At 46.1% G+C, this 14,534-nt stretch overlaps 1 protein-coding gene and 1 non-coding gene across 2 annotated transcripts in view; one reads left to right on the forward strand and one right to left on the reverse strand.

The window, feature by feature from the left end:
• The window catches only part of vac14 (vac14 homolog (S. cerevisiae)), a 77,366-nt gene extending 63,865 nt beyond the window's left edge, over positions 1-13,501 (reverse strand). The window contains exons 1-10 of the mRNA XM_036544575.1: positions 13,384-13,501; positions 12,570-12,782; positions 11,475-11,625; positions 10,927-11,094; positions 10,199-10,261; positions 8,669-8,776; positions 8,002-8,111; positions 5,421-5,542; positions 3,991-4,128; positions 3,691-3,831 (exon numbers count right to left, since the gene is read on the reverse strand). Coding sequence (XP_036400468.1) covers positions 3,691-3,831; positions 3,991-4,128; positions 5,421-5,542; positions 8,002-8,111; positions 8,669-8,776; positions 10,199-10,261; positions 10,927-11,094; positions 11,475-11,625; positions 12,570-12,673 — 1,105 coding nt within the window. The 5' untranslated portion in view covers positions 12,674-12,782; positions 13,384-13,501. The remainder of the gene's footprint in view (positions 1-3,690; positions 3,832-3,990; positions 4,129-5,420; positions 5,543-8,001; positions 8,112-8,668; positions 8,777-10,198; positions 10,262-10,926; positions 11,095-11,474; positions 11,626-12,569; positions 12,783-13,383) is intronic.
• trnag-gcc lies at positions 451-521 on the forward strand. Its single transcript has one exon. It is a non-coding gene; the product is annotated as a tRNA-Gly (tRNA).
• Positions 13,502-14,534: the final 1,033 nt, after the last annotated feature.

Below are 14,534 nucleotides of genomic sequence, written 5' to 3' on the forward strand. Positions count from 1 at the left end.
GATATAAAGTCTACAAGGCAATCCATACCTACTCATATCAAACACCTTTATTTCGCAAGATGACAGGAACAGACTTTCCTGTTTGACAAACGTGTTACAGGACGAGGGGAGATCTTTCAATCGCATGACAGATACAAACTCGCTCATTTGCATTTCCTGCTCTGTCCCGCTTCTGCAGTGGAAGAGAGTTACAGCAGAGGCACGAGAGGAAGCAGGCAGATGGTATGTGACGAAGAGAGACAGCATGCGAGCAAAGTTCTCCCTCTCCCCCCTGTCCAAATTCCTCCCCATATCCCTCTCTCTGTGGCCCGTGCTGAGATTGGATGAACACCCTCTCAGCGAGCACCTCTCCCCACCCGCCCCGCCCCCTCAGCGCTTGGGTGATGTGGCACACCCCTCCTGTCCAGCTGCTTCTTCACAGCTGACGGGCGGAGAACAGACCTCAGCTCAGCATTGGTGGTTCAGTGGTAGAATTCTCGCCTGCCACGCGGGAGGCCCGGGTTCGATTCCCGGCCAATGCATGCGCCCCCTTTTTAAAGAAACTTCCACCTTCCGGCTTCCCCATTTCTGTAAAAACCCCCATGAGGTTCGCTGTACTACAGCCAAACAACTTATTTTCAGAAGTAACCACAAGAGCCATGGTCAATCCACTGCACACAGAGTACTGAACCAAACAGCAGCAAACCCGGGAGCTCTGTGCAGTCAGAGAGGGCTTAGCGTGTACTCACACTAGGCAATCCGTACTGTGCCTGAGCACGTTTGACCCCCAAAGTCCGCTTCGTTTGACTAGTATGATCGCTCCGGACACAGTACGCTAAACCGTGCCCGGGCCCGCTTGAAGAGGTGGGCTCGGGCACGGTTCAGTTGGACTCGCGCACGGTACACATCAGCGTGGCCGCTAACCGTGCACAGAACTCGAACAAGACGTCAATGATGCGACTGTCCCATTTAATAAATATATTCATTATAGCAACAGTAAGCTGGATATCTGCTAGTTACACGCCCAGTAATAATAACTCCTTTAAACCATCATTTGATTAGGCAGCAGACTTCCTTAAATATAACAAGCTGGCTACCTCCAAAATTCGATTGGTTCGTTCTGTAGATCTATACCTAAAAATAACTGATTAGCTTGATTACTAGCAAGTGAAATAAAACACCATACTTTACGTGGCGATGTAAGCACTGCTGTTGTCAGGGGCTTAATCAGAGTATCACAAAGTAAGCAGCCAACCTGTTTAAGTAGCTAGTCTTCAACAGTCGTTCAGATAAGTAGCCTGTTAGCTAACTAGCTATGTTTGTCAAATCTATGGCTAGATAGCTAACGTTAGCTCCCCAGCCAGTTAGCATCGATTATGCAACGCAGCGATTTTCAGATAATCATGCTGCACGTATAAGAAGATTTTTACGGAGGCAGCTGACATTGAGGGAGGAATGCTTTACTTGCAGACTACAATTCACGTTCATCAATAAAGTGAGAACCAGACCTGTTATTAACCCAAATATTCTCGAATGAATTGAAAAGTGTACTATCCAAGCAGTTATAGAAGATGCTTGTTGTAGTAGCCCTAACTGGTTAACATTAGCTAACATTACTGTGATTAGGCTACTGTAATCTGACACAGAATATTGGTCTGTGTTGCAGCCAGACTCCTGCCAAAGGTGACTACAGGCAGTCACAGGGCAGTTGGCAGGATAAATACTCCGCACATAAAAGTACAACAGCCCGGCTACTCGCTCTTCCGTTTGGTCCAGCCGGGCAGACGACGCAGTGGCGAGGGCGTCGTAGTTTTAACTGGCTGAACAGTATTTATAGGGGTCAGAGAAAAGATAGGTGGAGAGATAGCAGTGCACAGGAGTTTTACACAGAGTGGTTTGAGAGAGGGAAGAAGGTAATGTGGAGTAGAGAAAAGAGCTGTTCTGGAGATCGGTGCGCAAAAGAATGAAATAAAACGGTGGGGACCGGCCAGCCTGCAATAGACCGTCGGACCGGCTCCACCGTCCTACCCAAAACAACAAAACAAAACTAGAAAATAAATGCGACAAAAATGCACCACCGTCTCACCAACTTTATACATAGAGTTGCACTTAAACACTAAGTGAGAAAACTACTATGTTCGCACAATATACCACGCTGGTACTCACTAATTCCCCGACGACTGCTTGCCGCCATAGACATTTAAATTACCTGAGGTGCATACCTTCGTGCACCCATGACCCTGACGTCACATGACCCATAACCCCCTGCACCCTTTACCTGATGTCATGTGGCATACCCGTAACAGTCTGTCCCTTAGCATAATGACTGAACCCTCAGCTGCCTCCGTAAAAATCTTACGTGCAGTACGATTAAATGAAAATCGCTGCGTTGCTTAATCGATAAATCCATAAGGCATTTGAGAGGGCCGTGTGTCACTCCAAATATGCCACAAAGTAAGTACAGTCATGAACTACATTGTGCTGCGCGAGAGCGCTTTTCTTCAACACAAAAAGTTGCATCGTGATGACGCAAGCGTGCTCGGGCCCGGAACGTTAAGCGCAATGTGAGCGCAGACCAGCGGGGGAGTGGGGAGGGGGGACAGTCGTGCTCGGGCACGGTACAAGGCGACCGGGCCTAGTGTGAGTACGTCCTTAGTGCTGCTCATCTCTCTTTACCATCTGCTGTGAAACGCTCTCCCGAGCACCAGCTAGACAGAAACAGAAAAGGCTACACAAGCGTCCTTCAGCAGAGTCTCATCTTAAATTACTGCAGGAGTACAGAGATTGTTCAATAGGCTTCCCAGGGAAAGAACCAAGACCAATCGGCATGAAGCGTGGCAGAGGCAAGCAAACAAACGCTACAGTGGCAGCACAGTCATTAACCTCCTGGGGGGGAGTGTGAAATGGATCACACTGCCTCTCTCCATGGCTCTTACCCAGCTCCAAACCCTTTCGCTCCGCCTTCAAGCTGCCAATGAGGGACAAATGGAACTGAGAGCTGGCCGGAGGAGAGCTTTATGCGTCTGCCCCCCCCCCCCCCCCCTTCACCCCCACCCCCGCCCCCCCCAAACCCCATAAACGGGAACACAGGCAGGACTGCAGGTGCCAGCACGGTAAGTGACGCTGCCATGACTTCCCTTTCTCACGAATAGAGAACCCATTCAAACAAAATTCATATGCAGGCAAGAGTCTGTAACATCCAGGAGTATGGCATCCAAGCTTAGGCTGTCACTTCTAAACCCTGTGACAGGCACACAGAGGTCTACAAGGGGCTGAGAAGGAAAAATCCATGAGCTAACCATGTGTTCCATCATGGTAACCATCACATCATGTATGATCCCACCAACATATTACACTGGAAAGAGTTTGCAATGAAGATTGAACAAACATATGTACTAGTGCTTAGCCCCCAAAATATAGCAAAGATCTAATACCGCTTTTAAAAAACTGAACTTATATGCTCCAAGAGTATTCATTTCTGCCACACTTCACACGAACCTGTTGATGTTTGCTCAAACCACTGAACAATGACCCAGGTGCATAAGAACGCATCACAGGTATCTGAATCTACAAAGGTTGCTGTATGACAATGGATACCACGCTGGACTCTCTTCACAGTTACCATCACTACACACAGCACGAAAACCCCAATGACATCATACTCCCTCCCCCTCAAACCAGCCAATAAGAGAACCCTAACAGGACACTCACTGTCGAGCTCGTCTTGGGTCTTCGGCGGGCTCTCCTCCCGAGTCGGGGTCTCGCTGGTCTGCCCTTCCTCTTCCTCATCATCCTCAGGCGTCACCAGCTTCATCAGACTGTGGTTACAGGCGCTGGCAGCCTCTTTAGTGCCTGGGGAGGGAGGGGTTAAGGACGCCAACCTTGATCACTGAAAAGGGCCAAGAAGCAGTGAGGACCTTCAACCGAAGCTGATGAGGAGTCAGACACTAAGAGTGAGATAATCACATTTTAAAGGCAGGTTTGATCACAGCGCGGCTGAGGGAAGGATACTCTTTTTGCGGTCGTCGTAGGACAGGCAGGGCAGCACGGCCGTCAGGATGCCAGAGGAGTAGGGCAGCACCACGCGCCCCGCCAGCTGGATGAACTCCCTCATCCATGTCATCGCCGTTAGCTGGATCAGGTCGTTCGCTGGGGGGGGGGGGGGGTAAGAGAGACAAACGGAGAAACTGTCACCCCCTTCACCAGGGTGTCTGGTCTAAACTGGATTGCCAACTATCCTGCTGTAGAAATGGATCACATGTAAATGCTGACTGATGCAAGGCAGATAGCAATGCTAGGAAACACAGCCCGAGCAAGCCTTTCCTGCAGGCCACATAAAAGATGCACAATGCGAACATGTCCAACTACACATTCTCCCAGGGTGCTGTTGCGTTTGGTGTTGAAATGTATGGTAGCTCTTTTGTATTTTCACAGCGGAGTTAGTTTTTACAGTGTTAAATAACTGTGTGATTGATCGACACACGTGTTTAGATATGGTCTGCCTTTCCACCATTAGTCCATTAGTCTTTAATTTTATACCCTCTTTTCCATGGGTCACATCTGCCAAGTGAAAAAATGTAAATGTACATTAATTTTAAATTATTGCAGCTTCACTGGTTGCATCTTATAAAATTATTACAGCACAACAAAGTATAGCAACTGAACACCAGTTATGAATGAAATCCATTAATCCAGACAAAATTTCACTCCAATGAAACAGGGCATTTACATCTTCCTGACCTTCCTAACAAACCATAAATCATTTCATACAGGAAACAGGAAATATGATTTCCCTGTAGAATGTAGTATACCCTCTAACCCTTGATCACTTCAACGCATCTGAGAGAAGGAGACATAAGGGGAGAAAGAGACAGTGACTGGAAAGTGAGGTGTCCCTCTGCATGTCTAACAAGAGGTTTATCTCAACTCGGTGAAGAGTCCACTGAGTGTGCCCTCGTGAAACAGAGTGGGTCCACTACGATGTTAGATAACGTTCTTCACCAAGTCAACGCTCATCAAACACCTGTCAACTCATTAACTTACAGTACTGGTTTCCGGAGGTTGTTACATGGCAGTTTTAGGTAAGCTTTTTGTTATTTACTGGTTTAATTACTTTAATATGGTATAAGAGCCCTGAGAGAGTGTATAAGATTCTGAGAAGCGTAGGCTTTACAACATCGCTGATGATTTCTCCTGCCTCTCTGCTTTTTTCTTCAGTCCACCAGCTCAGTTTGCCGTCTGCTCTACAATTCAAAAAATCCTGCTGATCACAACTGAAGCAAGCAGAGCACATGGTTTAGCTCACTTCTGCCCAAACACACCATCAAAATCGCAACAAAACTTGAAATTAAAGATCTACACCGGAGTTAAAAACATGACATGTGCTTACGTCCTACTGTATCTATCAGCAAATAAAATTCCAAAGACACATGGATACTCACTGAGTTTGGACTCGTCAGAGACCTGGCAGTGGATGACCAGGATGTTGGCCATCTCTGCGAACTTCACACTGGAGGGGGTCTTCTTAATCTCCTTGAGGAACTCCCCCAGAACAACCTCGCACCTGAGGAAAAAAGAGCAGCAGAGCTCAGTACTTAGCTCTCCCAACTGAAGCAACAGGGACACAACCCCACCAGAGGACAGCAGCAAGTACAGAGAAGATTTAATCATGCACACGTTAGGGAAACAATCGGTGTTACACTGTAGGGAGGAGGGTTAAACAAATGTAAGAGGGCTATTCAAAAGTGAGGAGAGGTACTCACACTGAAACAGACAATCACATGACAAAAGTGTTCATAAAGGGTGGGGGCTTATCTCATATGAGTGAGTTAATCACACAAGTGAGAACAAAGCAAAGTAACATGAGACCAGCGTGTTAATCATACAGGAGAGGGTTAACTGCACAGGAAAGGGATGATTGATTACTGGTAGCGACAGACACCGAATGCAGCTGCCCCACCATAAGCCCATGCAAATGGCGCATCACTGATTTACGTTAGTAAGGCGCCAGATTCACGCATATCGCACTTGCATCTCATCTCAAACAAATCTCGCTCAAGTTTATACGCCGGCTGTGATCAAAAGGTACATTCAGTGTAACAAAGTAACTAGCCCTTCGTATCAGTAACCACTTACGCAATGAAAAGGGAAAAGACGGATCCTTAGCAGCTAGGCTAAATCCCCGGCCATACATTTATGTGCAAATGTAAGTTCTAAAGTTGAGGTGAACTGAAATTCAGACGGTATATACATCTAGCAGCTTCCTGCGCATGTGTGAAACGCATGGATTCAAAATGTGAAATTACTGTAATAAAATTCCACCACCCCGACTTTGGGTATCATGGAGGGGAAAACTTACCTTTATTAATTGTAAGATCAGCTTCCATGATTAAATGAATGTCGTTAAAGCTTCGAGTAATTTTAATCCGCTTCGAATACCCATTATATTTTGCCCACATTCGTCTTCCTCCCTTTGTTGCGCCACTGCGTCATTTTCCCTGTTCCGCCATCTTTGCTACATCTAATTTGCTTCGGTAACCACACCGCTGAAACCCAAACGATCTCAAATTCAGTGCTAATCCAGACGGGCCAAATTGCTCTGCAAAGCAGATATACACAAAAAAAAATCACATCTTTCAGCTTCGTACTTGGCTTTTAAAATAAAAGAAGTTAGCGGGATCCACGCAGGTGTCAAACAAACATGGCGATTTTGCTGCCTCAACTACTAAACTTAAAGGCCGTTTATAGTCACTAAATAATGAGGAAACCGTATCGTTATCACGTTATAGACATGGATTTACCGAGCACTTTAACTGGAAATGCACTTTTCTCCATTTTAACGCCGTCTCTCGCCATCTCTCGTTCGGCCGACAGCACATCTCCTGCGGCCTTTTTTCCCCCCCACAATTTGCAACCGTTCAAAAAGACTCCGTAAGTCTCGCTGCCTGGCTGCTTCTTTATCTTCCGCTTTTACATTCAGAGTAAAGGAGCGGTCCACATTTTAAAATGAGAGAATAACTCATCTTTTGGGAGACCATTTTTGTCAGTAATAGAACACGCACGCGGGAAAACTCGCGCGCGGAAACAAACTGCGTCATTAAAAAAAAAAAAAAACTTTCGCGCGCTTTATCGCTGCGCCTGCGCAGCTTTGGGGAAGGAAAAAACCAACATACAGCTTAATTACGCAATACGCATCATGTGTGCTTTTTTGGTCAATTAATTTAAAGTTTAACTATCTTGATTGTGGTAGAGCAGACTAATACATACGTTAAAACAGATCATTTCTTAAGGCATGACTCATGGCTTGGAGGCAATACTTTGATGTAAGTAATTATATTGCCAAAATACATTACCTATTTTTCATTATTCTGTTTAACCAACCGGTACAACAAATGCACAATAAACAGTATCAATCCTGTGCTAAACTTCAGGCCCTCTAAAGACAAATATACATGAGCTGACAATTACTGTATTGGAAAGTTATTTTTTATTTTTATTTTTCAAGGTCATCCAATGAAAATGCAATTAGCTAGCAACAACAGTTAAACTGCTAACATACACAAATGACGAATCCGTTTCTATACACCTTTTTCCATTCACTAACACATAAAAACTGTCATTAGCTGATTTTTGATTGCACTTTGTGCGGAGGTACAGGTCTACCTTCGATGTGCCATTGTATTGTTTGGTTGAGGAAAAATGTCATGTTATGTGTTCCTGAAGAAACCAAACTTGCGCTCTCCCTCTCTACCCAGCCACAGCACCCCAAGCAAACTCACAGTTCCAGTTTGTGTCGATGAACCAAACGTTTCTGTTGCTCTATCACGGTTCCCAAAATGTCACTTGGACCGTCTCCAACAGTCGTTTCTTGATCACAGCAAAATGAGGTGAAAACTAACTGGCTAAAAAAAAGTGCAGATCTAACCAGTGACTACCCAGCTCTGGCCTGCGATTCTACCCATCTGGCCATCTGGAAATGAACCCACAGAGATGAGGAGAGGACAGAAAAGGTGGGGGACTCACGTCCTGCGGATCTCCTTGCTGCTGTCCCCCAGGATCTGAAAGAGTCCATCCAGGATTTCAGGCAGGTAATCCAGGAGGTTGATGTCAGGGACAGACTCCAGTACCAAGATCTGGAACAGGAGAGAACCCCAGTCAGAACCACCCCAGGTATGAACACAAGACCACCGATAGGGCTGCATCACTAGGAAGGTGTGGTTTTACCTCCCTGATATACTTGCCTAAAAAGGACTCAGTTCACACTCATTGGTCATTAGGGGAGAACAGATGACCTCAATTTTTCATAGGACCCAGATACACTAAGTCTGAACCAGGTCGACCTTTTCATACGTTGTTGAATTTGCAGAGACTTCCATGTAGACAGACACACAGACCAGTGAAACAAGATGGACAATTCTGGTGGGAAAAATAATCTGCCATAGGGCTGAATCACCCCAATGGTTGTGTTCTATCATAGCTGTGTTTTACACAGGGCCCATGGTGTTATCACACAATGGTCCAGCTTGGTTTTATTTCTCTTGCACTTCTTCCAGATTTCTACCCTAACAGGATAGTATTCCAGTACGATTATGGAACACCCCTGAACTCTGTTATGCGAACAAGGCAAGAGTAACAGATCAGGCCGAGACAGGATGCCCACCCTACTCAGTTACCCAGGCCTTCCACTCACCCAGGAGATGATGAACTGGCGGGCATACTGGTTATTGGAGTAGATCCGCTCCCGTAGCAAGGGGACGAAGGCCACCAGGTCAAACTTGTTACTCTCTGTCACAATGTCCTGCGAAAAGTGAGAGAGTCACGTCACCCTCGCTGGTCACCTGTGCCCAGCACACAGGGAGTCCTTAGCCTCTCTGACCTTTAACCCAGTGTTCTCGTGTGAGCAGAAATGGCACGGCTGCTTCCAGAATCTGAAGGAAACTGGGATTGGTCCTGCATAGTACTGGAGAAACAATAAGCCCTCACGCCACACAGACGCCAGTGACTGTGTGGTGCTGAGAGCAGAGGAACGGACAGAGCTGCACTCCTCCGTTTCCTGACACAACAAAGTAGGCATGCAGCTAGCCAATCAGAGGATGAGAGAAGACAATTCTGAATATCCCTCCAGACCCCCCCCCCCCCCCCCCCCCCCCCAAAAAAAATACATAGGCTACATTGTATGAAGGGAGACGTTGAACTTCATTTCAGACAAACTCTGCAAAACTGGGGAACTCGGACTTACAGTAACAGTGATATGTCAGGAGGAACATATGCACACAATAAATTTTATGCAAGACAAAAAAACAAAAATCTGACCTAACTGAGGTGATTGAGTATATTAAATGTTGCAGGATTTTAGATCAATATCTGAAACAAAAAAAAATCAGAAATGTTTCAGTTCTCCTTTCAAGCCTGCACATTCAGCTGTGAATACCCCTTTTCTGTACTGCACTTTTAAAAACACTCTTACCAAAACACTTTTGTAATGTCTTACCACTTCTGATAGACTTACTACTTCAGGTCAAACAGATCATCCAATTACAGCAAGCCTAGGTTTCATACACTGTGGTGTATAATTGCCTGGGTCCAATTATCTTGAAAACATTTGTGTTTTGGAACATGCCTAGACTTGACTATGCTTGTAATGTCATTTACATACAACATTGTCTTTTTTTACAAGGGCAAGAAACTCACAGCTAAATCCAGACTGCACAGCAAAAAAATTAATATCAACAAAGAGGACAACTCAGCCCTTCTGAATTGCAGCTTCCGGGCAACTTTGACCAAAGAATTTAAGTGACTGTTATTTTTTTGTGTTGCTTACAGTGCACCACATTTTTTATAGTAAAATGGTATTCCACCATAACAAGCAACAGTGGCATAAACCCCATCATGTTCCTGAGAAACAGTAGCGCTGTGGGATTAAATAACCCCCAGAAGTCCAAAACCTCAAATATGATCAGGATTGTTGATGTCATCACTCAACCAAAGAGGAGATGTAGCCCCAGCTACAGCTACAGCTGGTCTGTTTTATACTAGATCTGACATGGGAGCCATGTAAAAGCTTGTCAGTGTGTAAACACAGAGGAAAGATGGGTTCAGTCTGAGTTCTTTGCTTATCTCTCCTCTGTTGAAAGAATAACGGCGACAGATTTGACCTGATTGGCTCAGGTATTGATCCGCTGATAGAGCACCCTGGAAATTCAATCTCCCAATCTCTCACCTTGAGAAGTCGATCCAGGAGCTCAGAGCCGCTCTTCACATTGGGGTCTGGATCAGCAGCCAGCTGGAGACAGATTCAGACAGCAGGACTGAACACCACATTTCAACAGCTTCTCCTTCCCCCCCCCCATTTCATTTGTCCCTGTGCACTGAATGGCATTCTTATTTAGGGTGCCATTGCACTTTGGGGTTTGCAATGTAATGCTTTATTTATCACAACAAGCCTGCTGTTTCCCTGTGGAACTGCATTACATTACCTATGCTTAGCAGACACCCCTGTCCAGGCATAATAGTCACTGCTCAGCTTGTGTCCGGCTGTCCATTCATTCCTCTTACTGGGGCAAATGAGGTAGAATATTATGAACAAGAGTTCAACAGCAACAGCCCTTAAGCAAGCTGAACCCACGGCCCTCTGGCCCTGGAAACAGCCTTTTTTTCATGCTTTTTTTAGGCTGTTGCCGGAAGATGACAGAGCTGGGTTTTTAACCCAGGCAGTAGCACCTTGCTGACCGGACCCCACAGGAGCTCCACGCTGAAGCAATCTTGACCCACAGCCAAGGGTCTCGCGATGGTTGACGTCAGTGAATACTAACTGTATGATGTCACTCATATGCAAGCCAGATAGCAGGACAGGTGTCAGCTAGCAGAGGAGGGCTAGCAGGAGAGCGTTAGCTGGAGAGCATTAACGGGAGAGGGCTAGCAGGAGAGGGCTAGCACGAGCAGGCTCACCTTGCTGAGCCCGTCGAAGAGCACGTTGAAATGGGGCAGCACGGCCCCCCTGGCCACCTTCACGATATTGTAGAGGGCCTCACAGGCGTAGTAGCGCAGGCGGCTGTCTGAGTCGTTGAAACAGGTGAGGACCGGCTCGATCAGCTCCTTCAGGTAGAGCCCCGAGTCCTGCACACATCCAGACAAGGGAGGACAGAGTGAGAGAGAGACACACGTCATTCACAGCCTGACACCTTCTTTAGTCTGGCCTCTGAATGGAGCCTGTGTACTCCGTTATTTGAGGCCTAGCGGAGTTGTGGATTAAATAACCCCCAAGAGTCCAAAATTTATAACATGATCACGATTGGTTGAGTGTCGATATGGCGTGTCGGATCAGGGCGAGTGGCGTGACCTGCTGAGGCCATTTCCAGAGCCATTTCTGCACTGTCAGATTCTCCAACGCAAGACAAGAGAACGAGTGAAAACGGGCACCACAGCTATGTGATCAAAGGCCAGTGCAGGTCCTGCGACGGGAGTGTGCGGTCAGGAGAGGGTTAAGCGCGTCCCACCTTGCCCAGGGCGATGGAGCAGGCCGCCAGGCCAATCAGGCCCCCTTTGCGGCTGTGTGGATGCTGGGACAGGGCGAACTCTGACGCCAGGATCTGGATGACATGTCTGATCTGGGTGGAGTTGTTCTGGGCCACAAACTCCCGCACGAGCCTGCGAACAGAGATACGTGTACACACATCAACGCACAAACGTGTGCGCACACATCCATTTCTGACATTTTCTGCAAGTTGTACTATAAAAAAAGCCCTGTCCGCTTGCTGCAGTTTTTTGTCATTCTGCGTTAGTAAGACGATGTACTCTCACACAATGTACATCGGCTTTTGACAGAACCGCACAGGAGCTGGTCTACAGGCCTACTCGTTGGCATAACCTGACGTCTTTATGACTTTTGCACTAAGGGTCATTCTGAGAGTCTTCGAGAGCCGCTCCTTAAATCTGACCACAATTCCTGCGGTCATCTGACTGGGGTTAAATGCCACCACCCCAACCCCCCCCCCCCGACCCCCCCCAACCTGGTCACGCCAGAAACTGCAAGGGGGTCGCTCTCTTGCGTATGACAGAATTACAATGAATGCATCCACACTGTAATTTTTTTCAGATAATGCCAACATCAATAAATATCGCTGTTCTGATAAAGTAACACGGTATTGTAAATAAAATAACCCGAAAAGGGGATGCCCGAGACAGGAATGGACTGTCTAACTGTAATAACTCCAAAAATCTGACTTCCTGTTAGGCATTTATCATCCGCGGGTTTCAGTTGGCCAAGCCGCAAAAAAAGCCAGCCTAAATGAGTAAAGACTCAATCATGTGATTTCCCATACCGCACTCACTCGGGCCGTTTCAAGCTCCGACCTCAGTGCGGAGCAGCACGTTTAGATTTGGTCACGTCTAGCTGAGCATCTTATTAACAGGGGTTCCGAAGATACCCAGCTGTGGTCATACCATAAACAAAGTTAAGGTTTGGACGGAAACTATTCACTCGATGCCCAAACAAAATACTTTAAAGAATCTAGCAGGCAAGCTGGGCACCATAAATGAAACTGCTGTTAAGTGACACAAGTGAATCATCAACGAAATAATTCGCCACTTACTTCTCAATCTCCAAAGCAGCGACTTTCCTTTTTTCGTAGAGTTTGTCGTTGAGAGCTCTCACGATGTTCGGGGTCAAAGGCGAGAAATCTTTCTCCGTATTCATTTTCACCGGAGGTCGAAACGGCAAACGACGCAGTTAGCAGGGTGTTTTTGACGATGCAACGTTTGGTCCGATCTGATCGGATCACCCTCTTTGTGCCACGGGAAATGACCTTACCACGGATAAAATAATGAATTAAGATCAGATACGGAAAAGCAGTAATCAGAGGAATAAGTTACAATTTATGTTAAGAATAGACCTCCAAATAGATGGCAATATGTTAAGTCAGAGAGAAAACAGTTAACAGACTCAATTTCTCTGCTGATGGAAGTGCTATGATATAATGACTCGCACGTTCAGCGACCTAGACAGCTATCCTGTTGAGATAATTTGCTGACCTAACATAATCTTTTAATTAGGTAGCTAACTACCTCTTGTCCAAGTATCAATAACCAGAAGTTTTTATACCCTGGTCTAGCAACGTAGCAACCTGTATCTTAAAGAAACACGAAGAACGTATAGAAACACAGTGCAACCAAGCAGGCGTGCTTCAAGCTAACGTTAGCTATCAAGGAACGATGGCAAAATAGACAATCTAATGTTTCCTTGCTGTCGCAAACGATTTTTTCCAGGTGGTCCTCACGTTTGAGTGATGGACTCTCGAACCCCAACCCCAGAAAAAGATTCAAAGTATCTCAAATGACATGCTACGCAAGCATTGCTATATGGCTGAATTATGCTTTTCTTCGATAAATAATGATTTAATTCTCTACCCTGATATGCGTCGCAGGGTTTCTGGAAATCTGGATTCGTAGCTAACGAGGAGGCAAGTACACTGACTGATGCCTCTTGAGAGAACCGCTTCAAAACAAGCTATTTCACTGCAGCCACACTTCCCGATTCACATGACGTTTCCCCGCCCCTTCCAGACTGATAATCCAAGCGCCGAATCCCCGTTCACATGACGTTTCCCCTCCCAGGCTGATCAGTCGAGCGCCGAATCGAGGATCTGTTTTCATTCACGACCAGTCGTCGGATGCTGGTGGTGGGGCGTGGCTACTGAGATCCGAAGAGTGCGGATCCAGAGCGCACATTAATTAAGCCTTATAAAACGCAACGCAAAATCCCCAGAACTGAATAACCCGAAAAAATTAAGAAAGAACTTTGAAGAATTGGGCGTTAAAAATCCCCTCCTTTTAAAATGTCATCTAGCCTACGTATTGGCATAGCCTACATATTGACAGCATAGTACATTATATGCATCTATTATTATTACTATTACTACTATTAGTTTTACTGTTGTAGTTGGTTGTCATGTTATTTTATTCGTATTATTGCAATATGTTAACTGCTCCCTGTAATACCCTAAATCAAAATACAATAATACAATCCAGAAAAATCCTGGTCTGTTTACACAAACATTGAACTTCAGAGGCCATGTCAAAATGTAGATCCTAGATCAGTAGGACCCAGAACTGACTAGTGCCATTGTCAAAACCAGGTAACTATGCAGGGGGGTGTTGGTGAGCCAGCAGGGGTCAGTCTTGCACTGGTCTGCCCAGTGGCAGGGTGCCTTCGGTTATAGGTCCTGCACCTTAACCGCTATGCTACACTGCCACCCAGGACAAGGGAGAGAGGGGGACCAGCTCTCTCATTCTGCCAGCGCTCACTCGAAAATGGCATGTTACATCCAACAGGGAGAGTAGAAACAGAAATGTGTTTTTTTTTTCTCTCTCTCAAGTTTCAAAACACAAATGGTTATTTCTGGTACATGCTTCCTGCCATGACCATCATCCTCCTTTTCCAAAAGTAGCTACAGTAGAGGGGTAACACTGGCACTGTTCCCATGGCAATGAGACAGGACAAAGACAGTACGACTTCATATACCATAGCGTAGAGACAGGAGAGAGGGGGCACGACTTTA

The sequence above is a fragment of the Megalops cyprinoides genome, chromosome 13, assembly GCF_013368585.1.
Source record: "Megalops cyprinoides isolate fMegCyp1 chromosome 13, fMegCyp1.pri, whole genome shotgun sequence".
In the NCBI taxonomy this organism is placed as follows: domain Eukaryota; kingdom Metazoa; phylum Chordata; class Actinopteri; order Elopiformes; family Megalopidae; genus Megalops; species Megalops cyprinoides.